General features: G+C 37.8%; 1 protein-coding gene across 2 annotated transcripts in view; it reads left to right on the forward strand.

The window, feature by feature from the left end:
- The window catches only part of LOC311295295 (NACHT, LRR and PYD domains-containing protein 3-like), an 85,806-nt gene that overhangs the window by 21,706 nt on the left and 39,045 nt on the right, over positions 1-25,055 (forward strand). For both annotated transcript variants that reach the window (XM_084416605.1, XM_084416604.1), the window contains exons 3-6: positions 1,113-3,155; positions 8,708-8,878; positions 10,857-11,027; positions 16,303-16,476. In XM_084416605.1, coding sequence (XP_084272731.1) covers positions 1,113-3,155; positions 8,708-8,878; positions 10,857-11,027; positions 16,303-16,476 — 2,559 coding nt within the window. The remainder of the gene's footprint in view (positions 1-1,112; positions 3,156-8,707; positions 8,879-10,856; positions 11,028-16,302; positions 16,477-25,055) is intronic.

Here is a 25,055-nt window from a genome sequence, read left to right on the forward strand (position 1 = left end):
GGGAAAATAAATCATTAAAGTGGTTTGTTTTGGTAAAAAATCGTATACATGTATGAGGCGGCAATAACCTTTAAGCCTTTTACCCCCGACTATCCTATAGACTATAGTCTGCGTAAAATCTATCCGGAGTTATCCAATCTATCAACTTTATTGCCGCCTCATACATTTATAAGATTTAAAAGACTCACCAAGATGGGGCAAAAGGCCCCCAGTATTGATACAAACACTTTAGCAATAAAGTAATGTGTTTTGCATAATATCTAAGTTAGTACTTGTTCAAAACAATCACTTTAGTTCTGTTTATTTTAATAAATAAAATAAATGCATTTTTGTTTAATAATATGCTGTCATTAAAATTAAACTGTTCATTATATAAAAACACAGAAAAAATATTTAAAAACTAAAGATTCTGAAAGCTTTGAATGAGATCCCATAAAAAATTATATTGGCTTTACAGTAGTAACAATAATATTGAATGATATTTTATTATATGATTAATATATATATTTTTTTAAATATAATGGTTTCACTATAAATATGGTGATTATCTCTAAGTTGGACACCAAACCTAATACGATATTTACCATCTGAATCAAACCATGTCATGTCAACAAATGGAAAAGTAAGCCAGCTGTTGATTATCATGTTAATTATTTTTGCCTTTAGCTCCAACAGCAAACTTTACATATTCTTCAGAATAAAATTATTTAAGTATCATCTGTCACTATTTACAAGTAAATCAATTATATGTAATCATTTCACATGAACACTGCTTTTTCTTCATGTCAGTGTTTCTGTGATATTTTAAAATAATGGTTTCTGGTAAATCTGGTCAAGAATTTTAGCCGCCTTTCTCTTTTATTCAAACATTTTGACTACTGAAATATTGATGTCTCATTACTTTTAATATGCAGGTCATTATCTGCCCCAAAATGCCTGATGTGCATAATTAATTAACAGTTTGTTAGCAACATGGGTAAATAAAATCTGTGTGAGAACTTGCGAGGATCTCCATGTATGATATTAGGAAGTCAGTTTCTACATGTAGTGTGATTTTTATATTTATTTTAACAGAGGTTTTTGTGTCTCTGTTCATCTTAATGTGTTTTCAGTGGTGTGAGAGCTGACCAGATCAGAGATGTGTCCTGTCAGACCAGCTCATCCTCCTCCTGTCAGAAACACATCAGTCATCATGACACAGAAGCAGCCCTGCAGCTCGACTCTCACCAGCCAGTGCATGATGATCTGCAGAGAGTCAAAGACCAGCACAAAACCAGCATGAAGAACAAGTATGAGAACTTATTTGAGGGAATCAAACTACAAGAGAATCAGACCCTCCTGAACAGGATTTACACACAGCTGTACATCATAGAGGGAGAGAGTGAAGGAGTGAATGAAGAACATGAGGTGCTACAGATGGAGAAAAATTACAAGACACTCCAGGACACTCCGATCAACTGCAATGACATCTTTGATCCTTCACCTGAACTAGGATATGAGGAGAAGAGAAGAGAGAAGAAGGACAAAATCAAGACTGTTCTTACTAAAGGCATCGCTGGAATTGGAAAAACCGTCTCTGTGCAGAAGTTAATTCTGGACTGGGCCGAGGGAAAAGCCAATCAGGATGTAGATTTCATGTTTGTGCTTCCATTTAGAGAGCTGAACTTGATTAAAGATCATCAGTACAGTCTTCACAGACTTCTGTTGGACTTTCATCCTGAACTTCAAGATCTGGACTCAAAGATTTATGATGAATGTACAGTTGTGTTCATCTTTGATGGTCTGGATGAGAGCAGAATTACACTGATGTTTTCAGACAGTGAGAAAGTTTCTGATGTGACTGAGTCTTCATCAGTGGGTGTGTTGATGTCAAACCTCATGAAAGGAGATCTGCTTCCCTCTGCTCTCATCTGGATCACCACCAGACCAGCAGCAGCCAATCAGATCCCCTCAGAATACATCAACCGTGTGACCGAAATTCAGGGATTCAATGACCCTCAGAAGGAGGAATATTTCAGGAAGAGAATCAGTGATGAGGATCAAGCCAACAGAATCATCTCTCACATCAGAAGAGCAAGAAGCCTCCACATCATGTGCCACATACCCGTCTTCTGCTGGATCTCAGCCACTGTGCTTCAAAACATCCTGAAACAAGATCTCAGTGCAGAAATCCCTCAAACTCTGACTGAAATGTACATACACTTCCTCCTCATTCAAACTAGCATGAGGAACCAGAAGTATGAAGAGAGAGATCCAGAGAAACTCCTGCAGTCCAACAGAGGAGTGTTTGTGAAACTTGCTGAACTGGCTTTCAATCAGCTGATGAAGGGCAATGTGATGTTCTATAAGGAGGACCTGATTGAGAGCGGCATAGACGTCACTGACGCCTCAGTGTATTCTGGGATTTTCACTGAGATCTTTAGGGAGGAATCTGTGATTTATCACAGGAAGGTTTACAGCTTTGTACATCTGAGCTTTCAGGAGTTTTTTGCAGCTCTGTATGTGTTTTTCTGTTATTTACACAAGAACAGTGAAGTTATGAAAATGTTCCTGACAGGAAAGTCCAGAACTCGATCTGGAAAGGTCAGAAGTTGGTGTAAGAATGTTTCCAGAACTTTCAAGTTGCTCTCAAGTAAGACTGTCCTAACAGGAAAGTCCAGATCTGAGTGTGAGATTGTTTCTTTGGATGTGTTTCTGAAGGGAGCAGTAAATAAAGCCTTGAAGAGTAAAAATGGACACCTGGATCTTTTCCTTCGATTCCTTCATGGCATCTCACTGGAGTCCAATCAGAGGCTCTTACAGGATCTGCTTATTCACACAGAGAACAACCCAGAGAGCAGAGAGAAAATAATCCAAAACCTTAAAAAACACGAAAACACAGAAAGTCCAGAAGACAATGTCAGCCCTGAAAGATGGATGAATCTGTGTCACTGCTTGATTGAGATGAAGGATAGTTCTCTTGTTGAAGAAATGCAGGCATTTTTACAATCTGGAACAAGTAACAAAAACCTTTCTCTTGCACAATGTTCAACTTTGGCAAACTTGATCTTGATGTCAGAAAAGGTGATGGATGAGTTTGACCTTAAAAACATCATATCATCACAAGTGGGTCGAAGGAGACTGTTACCTGCTCTGAGGAACTGCAGAAAAGCTCTGTGAGTGTGAAAATATGAACATAATATCAACTGATTTGAAATATGAACATAATACCTCTCATGTAGGCTAATAGTTTAGCTAAATGTGCTGTAATGGCTTTTTCATTTACATAAATTTGAAGTGTCTACAGAATAAAATGTTTAAAATAATTATTTTAATTTGTAATTATAATTGAAATCCAAGTAATTACATTTCTGAAGTTTTAAAAGCTGAATATCTTTTCAACCAATGAATTTACATGACTTTTCCATTGTTCATAATTTGCTGGATAAGGATTAAGCATTTTTAGAAAAATATATTAATTTTCCTGGTCTACAAATCACACTTTTAAAATTAGGCTACCTCATATATCTAGTTGCAGTGAGGATGTATTAAAATAAGAAATATCTTGACTTAGGTCATTTCAATCCCAGCACTGTACATTTTAATGTCTCTCTTATCTAACACACATATTAGAGGTCTTGGAGTCTTTACTAACTAGCTGATGAGTTGAATTTGAAAATGTGCAGTGCTGTGGGTACTCCAGGACCAGGATTGAGCAGAAACGGTCTCTGAGCCTACTAGTCCTTGCCTTAATGCTATGGGACTGTAACTGTGATAAGAGAGTTAACAATTTATCCTGGGTATTTATAAACCGATGTTTCATGCTGTACGTTCCTAAACCCTGGATTAATGTTCTTATTTGCATATTTGTGTTATTATTGTCATTGATTGGACGAACGCCACGTGTTTACATCAAGGCTCTTGCATTGCCCGTCCTCATATTGCCGAATGCTATCAAGTTTTTTTATATGGTCTTTTTGGACTGTAAAGGAAAGAATGAAAAGGTATCTTCTTCACTCCAATTCGCCTTTGGTTAAGCCACACCCTAGAATGTAGATTGACCAATCACAGCGCAGCCAAGAACGAGCTCCCACAGAGGTCCGACACTTTTTCACAGCGCTCCATTGACTTTAACACAGGCGTCTCATATTTTTGGTCTCGGCAGGTTATTACCGTCGTAGTTTTATCAAAAATATGGTTAAACGTTGTGCCTGGGGCATTTGTAACACAGATACGCGTTTCCCAGAGAGGTTGGAGGGGGGTGTTAGTTTTTTTCCCTTCCCAAAACCGAAGTCAAATCCTGACAAGTGTCGTCTTTGGATTAAACTTTGTGGACGTCCTCACAGTCAGCTAAACCCCTCAAGGATCAACAAGCACACTTTTGTGGTAAATTTAGCTTTTAACCTTACTGTGAAGTTATACTAGTTAGACAGTTTTATGCTGTTTTAGGTTATGATTTCGGTTCTCTACCCTAATTAATGAAGAATCAAGGTGCTAGCAAGCGCTTAGCGATGGTTTAGTTATCACGTAAATCAGGATTGTATGTTTTGACTAGCGGCTGGATGTTAGCTAACTTTGTTATTCAAGATACAAACACCTAACGTTAATGTTACAGACATGCTATTGTGGTAGTTTTGAAGGTGACTAACGTTACCGCCACCGTGTTGCCCAGATGAAGTTGTCGGACGTAGCAACAGTAACTAAGGGGGGCGGGGCTTAGCCAAAGGTGAATTGGTGAGTTTTCTGTTGCCATTTGAAATGTTTCCCATCAAACGCTGAAACAACTGTTTATACAATTTCTGTGACTGTCCAACACGTGAACATGAGGCACTTGATTGGCTGTCCGTTGCTAAGCATCTAACCAGTGTTGTGCCTGAACGCGTTCAAAGAACGACGTTCACTGAACGCGTTCATATTTTCGCCGAACGCTGAACTGAACAAATCACTTTTCATACAATGAACGTGAACGAGAGCGGCGCTCACTCTGGCAGGAATGAGCAGCACGCGCAGTTCACGTTCACGCTCATTTGAAAAGTCAGGTTTTACGACACTGTTTATGGCAAACACTTTGATGGTCCAGCATGGCTAGTGCTAGTACTAGTTCACACGATTCTCTATCTCAACATTATTTTTCTCCTGGCTATAATAATTAGCCGCGTTTCCATTACCCTTCAAATTGCTCAAATTGAAATTGCGAATTGAAAATACGCACAATGGAAACACGTCAATTTCGCAAAAACTCCCGTTTATCGAAAAAAAGTTTTTGCGCTCGCATGAGGTGGTTTTTTAGGCAATTCGAAAAAGGAATATTTCGCAAAACCGCAATGCAAACAGTTTTTGCGCATTTACAGTCACCTGACTTAGAAGACGCGGTGTGTTTGGGGTCCATGTATAGCTACGCAAATAATAATAATTTTATATTATTTTATTGTAACATTTAATAGGCTATATTTAAAAGACGCTTTTATGCAAAAAAGGAACAAAGCTAAATGTGGAGCGCGCACTGCATGGCACGGAGGCGAGGGCGCGAACACTTGCATTTTCCTATCAACAGTGGAAACGACTTAAAATACTAATAATAATACATTATTCTCAACTACTTTTATTTGTGTAAACTCACAATAACAATAAAACGTTGTGCTTTTGTAAAATAAAAGAAAACAATATCAGACGCACTTTCATGATCTCTGTAAACTGGAGCGCGAAAACTGAAACAAAATATAGCCTATGTAGGCTAAAGCTTCAAATGTCCACTTTAAAAAGCTAATACCTTCTGATTAATCCGTATGAAATGTGCATTTCTCTCTAAAAGCGCATCTGCTTAACAGCGGAGATGGAGATGTGATTTTAGCCAAAACAATAGTTTATTAATAATATTAATGGCTCTTCTCATTCAGCACTGCGGGAAAAACATAAATTCCAGTTTCTAATTTGGCCTTAGAAAACCAGTAAAATCGACATGTTTTCCATATTAATTTGTGAATATTTTAAATGTTTAATAAAGGGGCAAAAAGTCATAAACAAACATCTGAAAATTCGTCGATATTTACTTTTTTGCGCAGCAGCTGGTGTAGCCAGTTCAAATAAAAAAAAATGGTGTTCAACTTTGCGTTTTAAAAAGACAACAACCGTTCATTTTTCGTTTTTCAATTACGGGTTAAAAAAGGGAAAACGAATGGACATAAAAGTAGCCTACATGGATCGTTTGGACAGAATACGAGACAGAGTTCTTTATTAAATTCATAAAAGAAACAATAGGCTATAGCCTAATAGGCTACTGGATTCTAAATCTCAAAGAAATGCCACAATCAAAACCTCGGAGCAGAAATGAGGGCGAAACACCCAGAAAATCCTAGGCTATATGTGTCCTTCGCATTATAAGGGTCTTTCCCTGCCATTAATGCTTGTATAACACGCCACGTCTCCTTCCATTAATAATAATAATAATGTCTAATGCAGTGGCTGTGATATAAACCAACGTCCGTTGCCGTGATTTTTGGAATGACTTATCGCGCGAGAAAAAAAAAGACGTTTTAGTCGCATAACATTGGTTAATGGAAACGCCATCATTTCACAATCGTTTTTATCGATATTTAGATAATAGCGCAAAACATTTGCGCAAATCTGTAATGGAAACGTGGCTATTGGTACAATAATTTTGATTAGTTTTGGAGTGGCAGTGATTTGCAGCTGGTAATGGATGGTAAAGAGGTTCTATTGAGTAAGATAGTGGCCTATCTTAAAAAGAATTTAACAAATGAACGTGAACTAGTTCATTTTTAGATATGTGAACTTAGTTCATTTAAAAAAAAAAATTAACTATGAACATGACCTAGTTCATTATCATCTGTGTGAACTGAACTTTGAGCTAGTTCTTTTTAAGTATGAACTGGCACAACACTGCATCTAGCCATAACACTCTAACACTGTATCGTTTCACACTGTGCAAGTTTTGCACTGCAATGTGGGATTAACAGCACAAAAGCGACTCTAATCCTGCTCTGGACCAGGGTTTCATTACTCTGTGTAAGAAGTGGTGCTAATCCCACTTCTAACTCACAAATGTGAAACGTTCCTTTACCCAGGGTTAAAAGCAAGGTTTTGAACCACTATAATCAGAGGTTAATTGCAGCATTAAAACAATGTGTATTGTGAAAATTGGAATACAAATAAAATTGAAAAATACATGACAGCGATTCGGTCTGATTCAAGGTCCCTTCCTGATCATGTTCCTTTCTCTCCCATCTTTGTGTCACAGTATCAATTAGGGGTGTAACAGTACGTGTATTCGTACCGGACCGTTTCGGTACAGGGCTTTCGGTTCGGTGCACGTGTGTACCGAATGACCGAATGCAATATTTTGTGTGCGGAACATAGGTACATTTTTGTGTTTCCACACGAACATATTAAGTGGCGGAACTCTCCGCGTTCAGCGCAAATCCCGCCCTGCAGCTGATTCTAAAGTTTTACCCGTCGTCACTGTCATAATGGTCACTGTAACCTAAACCAATGAAATCGACTGCAGGGCGAAAAAAAGCTTTTCCGCTCCGTGTGCGCCGCCGCACTCTCCGTTCTGCGTGTGTGTGTGTGTGTGTGTGTGTCTGTCTGCGCTCTCTGCTCAATGTTCAATGTTCGACTCCGTGTTTGCACTGCGCGTTCTGCTCTGTCGTTAACGGCCCAAACACTCCAATCATGTACCGATCACGCACTGGAAAAGCAAAGTCCGCTCAAATAACGTGAAATTTCTCAGTAGTAGACTTCTGTTTGCTGAGCTGGTATAGTCATGCTGGCAACAATGGTACACTTAGGCTCTGATCACATGCTCTGGTAATAATAGCTTTGTAGGACTATATTTTATTTTGATAATTAGAAAAATATATATATAAAAAAAAAATCTTAAATTGATTATGTTGATTGATTACTGAAAAATAATAATACATTGATATATTTATGTTTAATATTATTTTAATATAGGGCTATTTTCTGTTCCTTTTTTTCCCCGGTGTTTCATTTAATTAGGTGATTCTAAGTTTAATTATTGATAATTTACAAGCTTGGAGGAATTGCAATTAATTACAGCAAATTGTGCAATTAATTAGTTCATTTTTTTAATCGATTCCCAGCCTTAATTTTTAAATATGAGTAGGCCTACAAGCTGGGATTGGTAATGCAGCACTGTAATCATAGTTATTTATTTATATTTTTCATTATTTTATTATGTGATATTGGTTTGAGACTGAGAGTATTTTATTTAGTGGAGAACTTTGCAGCAGTATTTTATTTCTTATTCTTTTTTTTATTTTATATGTTTTATTAAAAAGTGTTCAAAAAAGTGTAAACAAATTGTTAAAAAAAAGTTTATAGTAATAAACAACCTGCAGTTTAATGTTTGCATTTCTTTCCCTTACTGTACCGAAAATAAACCGAACCGTGACTTTAAAACCGAGGTACGTACCGAACCGTGATTTTGCGTACCGTTACACCCCTACTATCAATCAATAAGGCAAAAAGTCCAACAAAAATAAAAAAAATTATTTCAAATGACACTATTCAACTAACAAGACTCTTTTTTCCACTATAAAGGATTGTATAAACAAGGAAATAAAACATTATACACATACAATCAATGTGACAATCAATGATCTTTTATGTTGAACTTGGTTAACCAAGAAAGTCGTGCGATCTGGTGGGGACACCAGCATTAATCAGAGTCCTCTATTTTTTTCAGATTAACAGACTGTAATCTCAGTGATCAGCACTGTGAAGTTGTGTCTTCAGTTCTACAATCATCAAACTCCCTGAGAGAGCTGGACCTGAGTAACAATGGCCTGCAGGATTCAGGAGTGAGGCTGCTCTCTATTGGACTTAAGAGTCCAAACTGTCAACTCAACAAATTGAGGTATTTAAGGGGATTTCATCTGATCTGGGCAAAATAATAGTAAGCTGTCATATATGTATATATATATATATATATATATATATATATATATATATATATATATATATATATATATATGTCATTGTGTTATATTCTAATATTCTAGGCAACTCACTTAAAAGGATAGTTCACCCAAAAATTAAGTGATCATTTACTCACCCTGCTGCTGTTCTAATGCAGTGTGCCCTTTTTTTTTTTGGACTATAGAAGGATAATAAAAAATAATAATTCCAGCTCACACCCATTCACATAATGGGAGTGAATAGCGAACAGCATCAAGCTAAGAAAAGAGGCAAAAGTATCAATGGTCACATGAAACACGTGTCATATATTCCAAGTGTTCTGGGGGGCATTTGACAGTATTTGGTGAAAAACAAACCACAATGTAATTTTTTACTTAACAAAAGTGTGACTACATTCATGAGACTCGATTAGTGCTGCCTAATTGGGTTGTTCACAGGTGTTCACCCCGACTCACAGAATCAAGTCGGTTCGGTGCACGTGTGTACCGAATGACCGAATGCAATATTTTGTGTGCGGAACATGGGTACATTTTTGTGTTTCCACACGAACATATTAAGTGGCGGAACTCTCCGCGTTCAGCGCAAATCCCACCCTGCAGCTGATTCTAAAGTTTTACCCGTCGTCACTGTCATAATGGTCACTGTAACCTAAACCAATGAAATCGACTGCAGGGCGAAAAAAAGCTTTTCCGCTCCGTGTGCGCCGCCGCACTCTCCGTTCTGCGTGTGTGTGTGTGTGTGTGTGTGTGTCTGTCTGCGCTCTCTGCTCAATGTTCAATGTTCGACTCCGTGTTTGCACTGCGCGTTCTGCTCTGTCGTTAACGGCCCAAACACTCCAATCATGTACCGATCACGCACTGGAAAAGCAAAGTCCGCTCAAATAACGTGAAATTTCTCAGTAGTAGACTTCTGTTTGCTGAGCTGGTATAGTCATGCTGGCAACAATGGTACACTTAGGCTCTGATCACATGCTCTGGTAATAATAGCTTTGTAGGACTATATTTTATTTTGATAATTAGAAAAATATATATATAAAAAAAAAATCTTAAATTGATTATGTTGATTGATTACTGAAAAATAATAATACATTGATATATTTATGTTTAATATTATTTTAATATAGGGCTATTTTCTGTTCCTTTTTTTCCCCGGTGTTTCATTTAATTAGGTGATTCTAAGTTTAATTATTGATAATTTACAAGCTTGGAGGAATTGCAATTAATTACAGCAAATTGTGCAATTAATTAGTTAATTTTTTTAATCGATTCCCAGCCTTAATTTTTAAATATGAGTAGGCCTACAAGCTGGGATTGGTAATGCAGCACTGTAATCATAGTTATTTATTTATATTTTTCATTATTTTATTATGTGATATTGGTTTGAGACTGAGAGTATTTTTTTTTGTGGAGAACTTTGCAGCAGTATTTTATTTCTTATTCTTTTTTTTATTTTATATGTTTTATTAAAAAGTGTTCAAAAAAGTGTAAACAAATTGTTAAAAAAAGTTTATAGTAATAAACAACCTGCAGTTTAATGTTTGCATTTCTTTCCCTTACTGTACCGAAAATAAACCGAACCGTGACTTTAAAACCGAGGTACGTACCGAACCGTGATTTTGCGTACCGTTACACCCCTACTATCAATCAATAAGGCAAAAAGTCCAACAAAAATAAAAAAAATAATTTCAAATGACACTATTCAATTTACAAGACTCTTTTTTCCACTATAAAGGATTGTATAAACAAGGAACTAAAACATTATACACATACAATCAATGTGATCAATGTGACAATCAATGATCTTTTATGTTGAACTTGGTTAACCAAGAAAGTCGTGCGATCTGGTGGGCCTTAGGCTCTGGTACACTTAGGCTGGTGGGGACACCAGCATTAATCAGAGTCCTCTATTTTTTTCAGATTAACAGACTGTAATCTCAGTGATCAGCACTGTGAAGTTGTGTCTTCAGTTCTACAATCATCAAACTCCCTGAGAGAGCTGGACCTGAGTAACAATGGCCTGCAGGATTCAGGAGTGAGGCTGCTCTCTATTGGACTTAAGAGTCCAAACTGTCAACTCAACAAATTGAGGTATTTAAGGGGATTTCATCTGATCTGGGCAAAATAATAGTAAGCTGTCATATATGTGTATATATATATATATATATATATATATGTCATTGTGTTATATTCTAATATTCTATGCAACTCACTTAAAAGGATAGTTCACCCAAAAATTAAGTGATCATTTACTCACCCTGCTGCTGTTCTAATGCAGTGTGCCCTTCTTTTTTTTTGGACTATAGAAGGATAATAAAAAATAATAATTCCAGCTCACACCCATTCACATAATGGGAGTGAATAGCGAACTAGGGCTGAAACGATTAGTCGACATTGTCGACAACGTCGACAATAAAAAATTGTCGACAAATATCTTTGTTGTCGAGTAGTTGTTTGATCCCACATGACCTAATGTAAGGGCCTGCAATATCGCGATTTGACCGCTACGGCGCTGTAGCGCTAGAGTGTAATGCAGCCGTTACAAATGCTATTGCGGTAGAAGAAAACACAGCGCGAATTATGACGGAGTGCAAACGAATCCGAACTAGTAAGGTGTGTAAAGTTTCACAAAACTGCAAACCAAGAATGCTGTTGTGTGCAATACATGCAAGGCGGAACTTGCTTTTCACGGGAGCACAACATGCATGTTAAAACACTTAAAGAGGAAAAACCCGGCACGAGACGAGCCGGTGAGAGGTGAATATTCTCCAGCTGAAGCTAAATAACTAGCAGTAAATCTCTTTTTAGAGAATGCAATACTACTAATAATAGCAATAATATTAACAATAATAATATAATTACAGTAATGTGATGATTCATTTTTGCATAGAATAAAGCTTGATCGAGCTTAGGAGTCGGGGCTGTTTTTATTATTGTAGCTCTATTAGGTAACGTTATTACAGTCTTATCCCTTGCCTGTATTTTGTTACATATTCATGAAGACTTACAAAAGGAGATGTTATGAAGAATATCATGTCAGTTCATTTTTTATACTGTAAATTAAAAGGTGAATGAGAATGTCTCTGTCAGCTCAGCTCAATTGTCATATCAATTTTTTAAAAAAAAGATTCTTATAATAATTGTTTGCAGTTTAAGGCGAGACACGGCAGGCAAAAACATCGTTTTTTTTTTACTGGTCAATTTTGAGATTTGGGGATATTTGTCTTCAATAACATGTCTTCTTTCAGACTTGTGTTGAAAAAAAGTCCGAAATACACATTTAGGTCTTTATTTTATTACACTTTGTCTGTTTGCGTCTGTAGATTTCTCATAAATTCAACAAAAGTTCGCGTTCTTAATCAACGTGCTGCTCCGCGATCTCTGCCGTCAGCCTGTCATCAGAAGCACCGTTAGGAAGCTCTCTCTGTTGTGTACAATCCTGTCGGATCCAAATATGGTCATTTCCTTTCTATCAGCAACCAATCGTGAAAGTAAAAGGGCTGAATGCGCAATCTCATTGGCTGATGAAAAATCTTTAAAGCCCGTTTTCTCAAAATGACTTTTCTCTCATACTCCAAGGACGAAATCTCCACTTCAGTAGCACCTATATACACCAAGCTTTCCAGACTTGTACCTAGTTATATTATGAAGACATTTACAGAGGGATTTGTAAATATATTATTCCTAGCCTGATTTATATAACATTTTATTCCAAAAAACATGGCGAAAATCTTTTTTTTAAGGCTATTGACAGTATTTTCTGATTTACAGGATAACAAAAGTAGATATCCATAAATCCCTCTGTAATTTTTTTCCCATCTAATATGTGAACACAATGAAAAAATTATTTTTAACCTGGCTTTATCCAATACTCAGATATCGTTTTTTAAAATATATGCAAATTAGTGCATATTTGATTAGATATTGCCTGATTTGCATATTTAAACATTCAATTACAGAAAACTTGTAATACATTTTTTTCTCATCTTAATGTAGGTAATCAACTGGGAAAGTTTCATGGTGATATCTGCTAGTTAAAAAATTTACCCTATTCACCTGTAGTGTCTCGCCTTAAGTGTGTCTGTAATGCAGCTGATAATTTTTTTTGTTTATTTTTTTTCTATTGAAAGAGAACAGAATATTTAAACAATGCTTAGAGAGCATTTGTGTGTGATTTGAGTTGGACAGAAATCTGAAAACTTAAAGAGAATGACCTGTTTAGTTGCTCGAAGTTCATTAAAACAACCATTTCAAAAGCTGAAGTGATTTTCTTTTTTTATATTATAGTTAGATTATGTATAATTCCGTGTTTTAACTAATTGAAAAGGCTGAATAATCGTTCCAAACGTACTGATTAGTCTGCGAAATAATCGATGAATAGTCGATTAATCGTTCTAATAATCGTTAGATTATTCGATTATCAAAATAATCGTTTGTTGCAGCCCTATAGCGAACAGCATCAAGCTAAGAAAAGAGGCAAAAGTATCAATGGTCACATGAAACACGTGTCATATATTCCAAGTGTTCTGGGGGGCATTTGACAGTATTTGGTGAAAAACAAACCACAATGTAATTTTTTACTTAACAAAAGTGTGACTACATTCATGAGACTCGATTAGTGCTGCCTAATTGGGTTGTTCACAGGTGTTCACCCCGACTCACAGAATCAAGTGAAAAATCAAGATACATAATTACACAAATACACAAAAAAATACATAATTGGGGTTGGAACGATGGTGATGATAAGCTTGTTTCTTCTATCTTTTTGCTGCACGTTGACGCTGGACGTGTGTTTGGTTCCACACTGTCTTGCTCTGTCAGAGCCAGTCATTAATGGCCAGTAACTCAGAGGGTTCCCTTGACCAGGGAAATAGAGGTGTTTGAAATCCCAGGACACATTGGAAAGGGGTAATGCCAGTGGAGGGTTTCTTAAGGGAATTTTGAGCATATTCAGCCCAGCGTAAGAAGCTGCTCCAGTCCGACCGATTCTGTTGACAGTATAATCTAAGAAACCTTGTGAGTTCTGGGTTTAGGTTTTCGCTTTGATGTTTGATTGTGAGTGATATCCTGAGGTGAGGCTTATATTTAAATTGAATTGGTGGAAGGCCGTCCAGACCTGAGATGTGAACTGGGAACCCCGGTCTGAGACAATATCTTCAGGTAGTACATGATAGTGAAACATGTAGTGGATGAAATGTTCTACTGTTTCGAAAGCTGTTGGGAGCTTACGTAGATGTGTTAATTGACATGCCTTAGAAAAACATTCATGACTGTAGTATATTGGTGTTACCCTGGGAGGCCAGGAGATCAGTGACAAAATCCATAGCAATGTGTGACCAAGGTTGTTGAAGAATGGATTGTGGCTGTAGAAAGGGGATGTCTAGAAGACTTTGCTGTGTGCAAGTATGACTGTAGAAGAGGAGGTCAGCAGCGCCATCTGCTGGATACCAGTATTATACATCCAACAATTATACAGAACAAGCCGACATAGTGATCATGCTCCAATCACGCAACAGACAGCCAATCAAATCGCAGCTTTGGTCAGGTGACCATGCGCAGAACTTTTTAGTTTAGTTTTTGCTCTATCATAGACAGATGGTTTGTGTGTTGTTTTTCCTAATTCCTGCCAGAGTTGTGTTTGATGTTTGTGTTTGTCCTGCCAGAGTTTGTCAATGACTAAAAGCAAGCGTTTATTAATCTTGTTTATATTGCAGTTGCTGCTGATTACAATTAGTCGCTGAGTTGTTAGATGTAAGATAAACGGATGCGAGGAAGACCCGCGGCTCTGCACAAGCGAATGTTCATGTAAACATAAGCGTTTTAAACCGAATATGTATATTCGGTATCATCTTATGTGGACATGTTCAGAATCAGAAAGAGCTTTATTGCCAAGTGTGCTTGCATACACAATGGTTTTTTCTTGGTACTGAAGCTTCCAGTGCACATATACAAATACAACAAGAAACATAGTAATACAAATTCTAGGAATAAAAATATAAATGAAAAAATATGAAAAAAGTATAAGGCCACAGTTGGGTTTAGTCAGAATAAACATTTACAGATTATGAACATATTTACAGTATTTTGATTAGTATGAATATGCCTTGGAAGGTATGTTAACTGTTCAGAAGGGAAATGGCCTGTGGGAAGAAACTGTTCCTGTGCCTAGATGTTCTTGTGTTCTCGTTCCTTTGTGGACAGATGTGTTCATCCTATCTGCATGGGTTCAGTGTCATCCATAGGGAAGTTTGCTTGGTTAAGTGGATTAGAGAATCTGTTTGGTTTCTGAGAGTAAATGAGATTTTCAATATGGATCTCTAAATTGATGAATTGGTCAATTTTGGTGAAAAAGCTCAGAAATGTTACCCATGGCAAAACAAGACTTCACACTTTGCTTAGCGTGCTCAGTGCTTAAATAGCCTAGTCCATAAAATAGAGAACAAATGTTTAGCAATCAGTCCAGGTATGCGAGTTCTGAGATTTGTAGTCCAAGTGCTAATACTCCGATGAGGGAGACCACTGGTGGCAGACGGGAGGATTTTCAGAGGTAGCGTTCATGACAAACTAGTAGTACAATGATCAGTTCAGGTGCAGAGATGCACAGATACAGAGATGATCAGTTCAGGTGCAGAGATGCACAGATACAGAGATGATCAGTTCAGGTGCGCTCCATGTTTCTGCTTAAACAGATATGCGGCTATAGCGATCTGTCATATGCATTAAAGAGTGTCAAAATGTTTCATTTGAAAGTTAAGACCTTGTTCTTATCAAAATAACAAAGCTCATAGTGATTATTTGATAGGAGTAAGTAACAGGCTATTTATTATGTTTGTAAAATGATTACCTTCATCTGGGCGTGGATGGTGATGATCCCTCAGGTGCTGTACATATTAGATGTGTTCTCCGCTTTTGCTGACACTTTTCATCTAAATGTTTTGCATATTGCATACCTGTCTTCAACTACTCCTGAATCATGTTTAGATAGCCAGAATTCCACAATAGCTTATTAAAATAGCTTATTCGGCAAGTACAAGAGATTGCATTGTTCCACCATGTTTTCAATTTGAGAGTTTCACATGTGCTGAAAGTTGATTTGCACGCACCCTGCCTTACCTAGACAATCACCTAGTAAACTCAGCTACTATAGTAACAACCTCACAGAGTATCCAGACAGAGGGCACGCCACACACAAGTTACTATTGTAATCACGGTCAATTTTGAAATTGGGTAATCTCAACATCACTAATTGTAATCAATCAGAGGTCCTTGTAAAGATAATCGATGGGTTGAAGAGCCGTGTTGTTTATTGTAGTGTATATTCTCTAAAAATGAAGCACACTGACATGAACACTTACTTTTGTTGTAGATTATCTCAGTGTTTGGTGACAGAAGAAGGTTGTGCTGCTCTGGCTTCAGCTCTGAGTTCAAACCCTTCACACCTGAGAGAGCTGGACCTGAGCTACAATCACCCAGGAGAATCAGGAGTGAAGCTGCTCTCTGATACAATGAACCATCCAGACTGCACACTGGACAAACTCAAGTAAGTGGACCAGTAAGAATCATCCTGGCTGGTGTGCATGTGAGAGAGACTGAGAGTTTGTAATAGTTTTTGAACGCTGAAGGGGTCCCAGTGTGTTACAAAGTGACACCAAGCAGTCCTGACAAAGCGTTCAGACGAGTTGTAAGTGAGAATGTGTTGAGAAAATAATGTATAGACTCTGATACTATAGAAGCTGTAGAAACCTCACAAAGACATAGTACTGGAACTTCCTCCTTCATTTCCCAACTCTCTTTAAGAGACCCCCATCTTACACCGATCACCCAAACAGATAACCTTCTCGAACATGTCTGTGAACCAACGCTCGTCACGTTACCTATCAGCGTCACGCCAGCCACAACTTAGCGTCACACCTGCCTCAAGATCACTCACTGTTTAAATCTACCAGACACTCCGATTGGTGCACATGTGCAAAGAGACAGTAAAATACTGCTCCATCTTATCTTATATTTTATTCGCTCTTTTTGTCCATAATGGAGCGTGTCACGTCACCTTAGTGTCGTGCCTGCCTCAAAATCTCTCACTTTTACTGCCTGATACTTTACTGAAGGGAAAAGCAGACGAAGATTCCTCACTACATCAGTTTTTTGTTTTATAGCCTAGGCCTATCTATTTGAATTTATTTTATTGACTTTTTTTTGTTGCAAATTGTTGTTATGGTAGATCATAATTATTAGGCTACTTGTGATCGATATTCTGATAAAGGTCTATGTAAAAATTGTGTCAACCAAGTTATTAATGTCTTATAGCTCCCATCTTTCGCATTAGATGTTTGTGCGAAAAAACTGTCAAAATAACAACGAAGTGCAAAACGTTGCCGTGTCCTCTCTTTTATTTTAACATTTTAGATTAATCATTAAAATGCTGTCAATTTCACGCTCTAAATTCAGTAAATGAGTCCATTTGTGTTGGATTTGCCGTACCGGTGTTGATTTTTTAACGGCCACTGGTAGAGTCACCGATTGGTAAAAACCCATGCACTAATTTCTATTTATTTGAATTATTAAAATAAAATTTTGTTCTTTGCCTGAACAAGTTTTTTTTGTTTGTTTTGCAGTTCTCGCTGATGCAAATTCAAAGACCTCATCCTTAAATTGATATTCTGTAAATAAAATGAAATAAAATAGCCTATAAAATAGCCTGCTTTTCGCTTCAGCGTGTCAATCGGAGTCAAAAAGAGCGAATAAAATGTAAGATAAGATGGCAAATAAGAGCAGTATTTTACTGTCTGTTTGCACATGTGCATCAATAGGAGTGTCTGGTTGATCTAAACTGTGAGAGATCTTGTGGCTGGCGCGACGCTTAGTAAGAGCCACTAGAGGCGCTCAATTACGGGCATGAGTGGCAGGCGCATATAACGGTGACTGGTCGAGTTGCAGGCGCATATAACGGTGACGGGTTGAATGGCAGGCGCATATAACGGTGACTGGTCGAGTGGCAGGCGCATATAACGGTGACGAGTTGACTGACAGGTCGAGTGGCACCGATACCATTAAAATTTTACGGTTCCCGGTACCAATTTCGGTACCACAGCAAAATCTGTTGGAACTACTTTTCTATTTTATTTAACTATTTGAAAAAAATATGAAATTCAATTCAATTACTTTATTTATGATGGTAATCATAAGTAAGTAATACATAAGCATTAAAGGCTACATGCTGTTTAAACATAAATATTGCTTATAAAAAAAAATCCCATGGAGACGTAGCTAAATCTACTGTACCACAGTAGCCTAATATAATTATTTCTGTCAATTTCTTCAAGTTAAACCGAACTTTTATTTTGACGGGTTGCCGCTTTGAGTTTCTGTGTGTGTGTGAGATATTACGATAGTTTTTTCTCAAATTAAACGGTAAAATGCTCATGAAGTGACTCTCAGAGTGGCTCTGGAGATGAATTTCATCATGTCATCATATCGTGAGGCAGCAGAGAGCGTCACTCGTGCTTCTGTGTGTGTGTGTGTGTGTGTGTGTGTGTGTGTGTGTGTGTGTGTGTGTAAGGTAAATGGAACCGCGCGTCTGCACCATTCATTTACACAGAGACAAGCAGACCATGCAGGGTTAATATTTAAATAGTCTTTTTGCAGTTTAATATACACAGACACTATATATTGGTATATATCGGCTACAGACAGTGCTCCAAGTAAAAAAGTTAGTCTGGAGCCGCGTTTAGATAAAAACACGGAAGCGACTTAAAGCAGCTCCTTTTAGTGGGTACCGAATATACCCGGTACTACAGAAATGCTGGTATCGTCACATTTTCAGCACCGACTTGGTACCGAAGTACCGGTACTTTGACAACACTAGCGATAACACTGTAGAAGTTCTGAATGGCCGGTAACTTAAAGGAGAACCCCGGTCAATTTTAACATTGAGCTCATTTTTTTGTACATTTGGAGTGCTGTCAATAGTCAAGTCAAGTCAAGTCAAGTCATTTTCATTTATATAGCGCTTTTAACAATGTAGATTGTCTCAAAGCAGCTTTACAGAGATAAATGTATAATTTAACGTAAGATTGTTTTGGCTTTATAGCGGTTCTTTAATAAAGTTATTTTCCGGCTAAAGTTAGTTTTGATTGATTCGCTTCCGTCGCAACGATCATTTGTTTTTAAATTAGGGGCCGCCAAGACGACACCATTCTCTCTACACAGACTTTAAACGCGAACCTGTGAGAAACGCTGATGGCGTTCAGATGCGCATTAAGAACGGGTTCTATAGTTATGTGCGTTTGAATATATGTGTGCAGGTTTGGAATTCCCTACAAACCAAACCTAAACAAATTACTGGTGTTTCCTTATAGTTTTGATTCAGAATTTTATTTTATTTTATCAATTCGGGGTAGATACGCAAATTGAGTTTTCCCGACGACGCGTTATCTGTAGAGTGGGAAAGGGATCCTCCATAGGGAGAGACTAGTTGGCACTTCAGCACTGCGTTGACACCGGGTCCAGGCGAAGGTCCTTCATCAGATCTGGAAACGGCCTGGATCCGGCAGGCTGCGGGAAAACCTTGGGATAAACAAAGACACTAAAATTAGCGTAGATGCCATTCTTCTCATGATGTAACAAGTACATCAGGATTTATGGGAAGTGTTCCCGGTTCCAGCTGACCTAATCTATGCAGCCTAACATTGAATTATAGAAGTCTATAATGTATTATGTGAACGCTATGTCAAAGAGATGTGTCTTTAATCTAGATTTGAACTGACAGAGTGTGTCTGCTTCCCGGACAATGGTAGGAAGGCTGTTCCAAAGTTTTGGTGCTAAATAGGAAAAGGATCTACCGCCAGCAGTCGATTTAGATATTCTAGGTATTATCAACTGGCCGGAATTTTGAGATCGCAATAGACGTGAAGGAGTATAATGCGTTAAGAGCTCGCTCAAGTACTGCGGAGCTAAACCATTTAGTGCTTTGTAAGTAATCAGCAATATTTTAAAATTGATGCGATGTTTAATAGGGAGCCAGTGCAGTTTTGACAGAACCGGGCTAATATGGTCATACTTCCTGGTTCTGGTAAGAACTCGAGCTGCTGCGTTTTGAACTAGCTGTAGTTTGTTTATTAAGCGTGCAGGGCAACCACCCAGTAGAGCATTACAATAATCTAGCCTTGAGGTCATGAACGCATGGACTAATTGTTCCGCATTTGTCAATGAGAGCATATGACGTAATTTAGATATATTTTTAAGATGGAAAAATGCGGTTTTACAGATACTAGACACGTGACTTTCAAATGAAAGATTGGTATCAAAGAGCACACCCAGGTTCCTAACCGACGACGAAGACTTAACAGAGCAGCCATCAAGTGTTAGACAGTATTCTAGGTTATTACGTGAGGAAGTTTTTTGTCCAATAATTAGAATCTCTGTTTTTTCAGAATTTAGAAGTAGGAAATTACGAGTCATCCAATTTTTTATATCAGCTATGCATTCTGTTAATTTAGTGAATTGGTAAGTTTCGTTAGGTTTTGAAGAAATATAGAGCTGAGTATCGTCGGCATAACAGTGGAAGCTAATTCCATGCTTCCTAATGATATCTCCAAATGGCAGCATGTACAGAGTGAACAGCAGCGGTCCTAGTACTGAGCCCTGTGGTACGCCATACTGAACTTGTGATTGATAAGACATCTCTTCATTTACTGCTACAAACTGATAACGGTCAGATAAGTATGATTTAAACCATGCTAGTGCAATTCCACTAATGCCAACATAGTTTTCTAGTCTATTTAAAAGAATGTTGTGGTCAATGGTGTCAAACGCAGCACTAAGATCGAGTAACACTAATAGAGAGACACAACCACGATCGGATGATAAGAGCAAATCATTTGTTACTCTAACGAGAGCAGTCTCAGTACTATGGTACGGTCTAAATCCAGACTGAAAATCCTCGCAGATATCATTTCTTTCTAGAAAGGAACATAGTTGTGAAGATACTGCCTTTTCTAGTATCTTTGACAGAAAAGGTAGATTCGAGATCGGCCTGTAATTGACTAATTCTGAAGGATCAAGTTGCATTTTTTTAACAAGCGGTTTAATCATAGCCAGCTTAAAGTTTTTTGGTACGTATTCTAGAGACAAAGAGGAATTAATGATATTAAGAAGAGGATCTATGACCTCTGGAAGCATCTCTTTCAGTAGCTGATCGATTGCTCCTGTCTGCCTCGCTGCCTGCTGTGAGTGTGTTTGCTTCGGTGCTGTAAGCTCCGACTTAGCCTCGTATTTCTTTGTTTTGAACCATCATTTACTACAATTTGTAGTTGTTTATACTAAATACAGCTTACCCAACATCTCAGATTGACATCGCTAGCTTCCGTTACTACTAACACAACACGCTAATTCGCTACTGCTAGCCTGTTAACGCGCCACCCGTGCGCTCAGCTGTTTTATTTATTTATTTTTTCTCTCGCGCGCTCGCGCCTTTGAGTTCATAAAAGCTCAGGTAAGTAATAATAAGTCAACAAACACGGTGAGTAATGTCTTGTCCTGTTATTGTCACCTGCACTTCATGTCACATGTTTAGCATAGACTTCTCTGTTGGCAATGTAGGATTTATATGTGATAAATGTAAGGAGACAGTTAGGCTGACAGAGAAGATTTCAGAATTAGAGACACGCATCCAAACTTTAATTGAGGATAGTAAGAGTGCTAGAGCTTTAGATACTATTTTGGATGCGCCTAGCATAGTGAACTCTTTACATGATTCGGTTCCAGCTGAAGTAGAGCCTGTGCAGCCGGGCAAATGGGTGACAGTGAGGGATCGCTCTAGTCGCGGATCAAAAAACCACTCTTCCGTTCCGATTACCACAACAAATCGATTTGCCCCGCTCAGTGAAACACCCACTGAGAATTCTGTTGATTGTGCCCTAGTAATTGGTGATTCGATCACACGGAATGTGAAAATAGAGACACCAGCGAACATAGTCACATGTTTGCCGGGAGCCAGAGCGCCTGACATCAAAGCAAATTTAAAAGTGCTGGCTAATGCTAATCGTAAATTCTCTAAGATCATTATTCATGTCGGCACTAATGATGTTCGACTCCGCCAGTCGGAGATCACCAAAATTAACATTAAAGAGGTGTGTGAACTTGCAAGTACGATGTCAGGCACTGTAATTTGCTCTGGCCCCCTTCCTGTTCGCAGGAGTGATGAGATAGTTAGTAGATTGTGTTCACTGAATCGCTGGCTGTCTGAGTGGTGTCCGTGTAATAATATAGAATTCATAGACAATTGGAAAAGTTTTTGGGGCAAACCTGACCTGTTGAAAAGAGATGGTATTCATCCCTCCTGGGATGGTGCTGCTCTTCTATCTAGTAATATGGCTCATAGTCTTAGAGCTCAAACATGACAAATTGGGCACCAGGTCAGGAAGCAGACAGACTGGCTAAACCGACCGTCTGCTAGCGGCCTCGCGTCACCCAGGTCAGATAAATCCCATCACATAGAGCCTCTTTCACCTAGCTATCATCATATAGAGACTGTGTCTGTTCCCCGATTTTGGAAATCCAAAAAATGTTTAAACCTATCTAAGGTTAAAAATTTAATTGATGTTCAACAAATAAAAAACAGCTATAATACAGATGAGCAAATGCTAAAGATTGGGTTGCTGAATATTCGATCGCTTACTTCAAAAGCACTCATTGTTAATGATATGATTTCAGATAATAACCTAGATGTGCTGTGTTTGACAGAAACCTGGCTAAAACCAAACGATTACATTACTTTAAATGAGTCCACCCCGCAAGATTACTGTTATAAACATGAACCTCGTCTGAAACGCAAAGGGGGTGGTGTTGCTGTAATTTATAGTAATATTTTCAAAACCACTAAGAAATCAAGTTTCGAATATAATTCTTTTGAAGTGTTAGTGCTTAATGTAAAAATATATAGTAAAAATGATAAATCACGTTTGAGATTTGTGCTGGCTACTGTATACAGGCCACCAGGGCACCATACAGACTTTATCAAAGAATTTGCGGACTTTCTATCAGAGTTAGTATTGGCTGCAGATAAAGTACTAATTGTTGGTGATTTTAATATACACATCGATAATGAAAAAGATGCATTGGGTTTGGCATTTAAAGACATTGTAAACTCAATTGGAGTTAGACAACACATGTCAGGACCTACTCATCGTCGTAATCATACTCTAGATCTAATATTATCACATGGAATAGATGTTGATGCCGTTGAAATTCTGCAGCAGAGCGATGACATCTCAGATCATTATCTAGTCTCGTGTAAATTACATTTAGCCAAGGCTGCAAAGCCGACTCCGTGTTACAAATATGTTAGACCTATCACTTCTGCTACTAAAGATTGCTTTATTAATAATCTTCCTGATCAGTTTCATCATTTTAGCATCCCGGATAGCTTAGAAAAACTTGATATTGCAACAGAAACTTTTAACTCTCTCTTTTCCAGCACTTTAGACACAGTTGCTCCTTTGCGCTTAAAGAAGATTAAAGAAAATAATCCAACGCCATGGTACAACGAGCACACTCAGGCCCTTAAGAGAGCAGCCAGAAAAATGGAGCGCAACTGGAAGAAAACTAAATTAGAGGTATTTCGCATTTCATGGAAGGAGAGCTCGATTGCTTACAGAGAGGCTTTAAAAGCTGCTAGATCTGCTTATTTTTCAAACCTATTAGAAGAAAATAAACATAATCCTAGGTATTTATTTGAAACAGTGGCTAAACTAACGAAAAAGAAAGCTTCAAACACAGAAGGTTCCAAGCAGCACAGCAGTAATGACTTTATGAACTTCTTCACTTATAAGATTGATAATATCAGGGATAAAATTATAACTATGCAACCGTCTACTACAGTATCGCATCAGGCAGTGCATTGTAGTCTCCCTGAGGAAAAATTTGATTCATTCATTGCTATAGGAGAGGAAGAATTTACTAAACTCGTTAAATCATCTAAATCTACAACATGTATGTTAGACCCTATACCGACTAAGCTAATGAAAGAGATGCTTCCAGAGGTCATAGATCCTCTTCTTAATATCATTAATTCCTCTTTGTCTCTAGGATACGTACCAAAAAACTTTAAGCTGGCTATGATTAAACCGCTTGTTAAAAAAATGCAACTTGATCCTTCAGAATTAGTCAATTACAGGCCGATCTCGATTCTACCTTTTCTGTCAAAGATACTAGAAAAGGCAGTATCTTCACAACTATGTTCCTTTCTAGAAAGAAATGATATCTGCGAGGATTTTCAGTCTGGATTTAGACCATACCATAGTACTGAGACTGCTCTCGTTAGAGTAACAAATGATTTGCTCGTATCATCCGATCGTGGTTGTATCTCTCTATTAGTGTTACTCGATCTTAGTGCTGCGTTTGACACCATTGACCACAACATTCTTTTAAATAGACTAGAAAACTATGTTGGCATTAGTGGAATTGCACTAGCATGGTTTAAATCATACTTATCTGACCGTTATCAGTTTGTAGCAGTAAATGAAGAGATGTCTTATCAATCACAAGTTCAGTATGGCGTACCACAAGGCTCAGTACTAGGACCGCTGCTGTTCACTCTGTACATGCTGCCATTAGGAGATATCATTAGGAAACATGGAATTAGCTTCCACTGTTATGCCGACGATACTCAGCTCTATATTTCTTCAAAACCTAACGAAACTTACCAATTCACTAAATTAACAGAATGCATAGCTGATATAAAAAATTGGATGACTCGTAATTTCCTACTTCTAAATTCTGAAAAAACAGAGATTCTTATTATTGGACAAAAAACTTCCTCACGTAATAACCTAGAATACTGTCTAACACTTGATGGCTGCTCTGTTAAGTCTTCGTCGTCGGTTAGGAACCTGGGTGTGCTCTTTGATACTAATCTTTCATTTGAAAGTCACGTGTCTAGTATCTGTAAAACCGCATTTTTCCATCTTAAAAATATATCTAAATTACGTCATATGCTCTCATTGACAAATGCGGAACAATTAGTCCATGCGTTCATGACCTCAAGGCTAGATTATTGTAATGCTCTACTGGGTGGTTGCCCTGCACGCTTAATAAACAAACTACAGCTAGTTCAAAACG

This window comes from Rutilus rutilus (genome assembly GCF_951802725.1).
Source record: "Rutilus rutilus genome assembly, chromosome: 1".
Lineage (NCBI taxonomy): Eukaryota > Metazoa > Chordata > Actinopteri > Cypriniformes > Leuciscidae > Rutilus > Rutilus rutilus.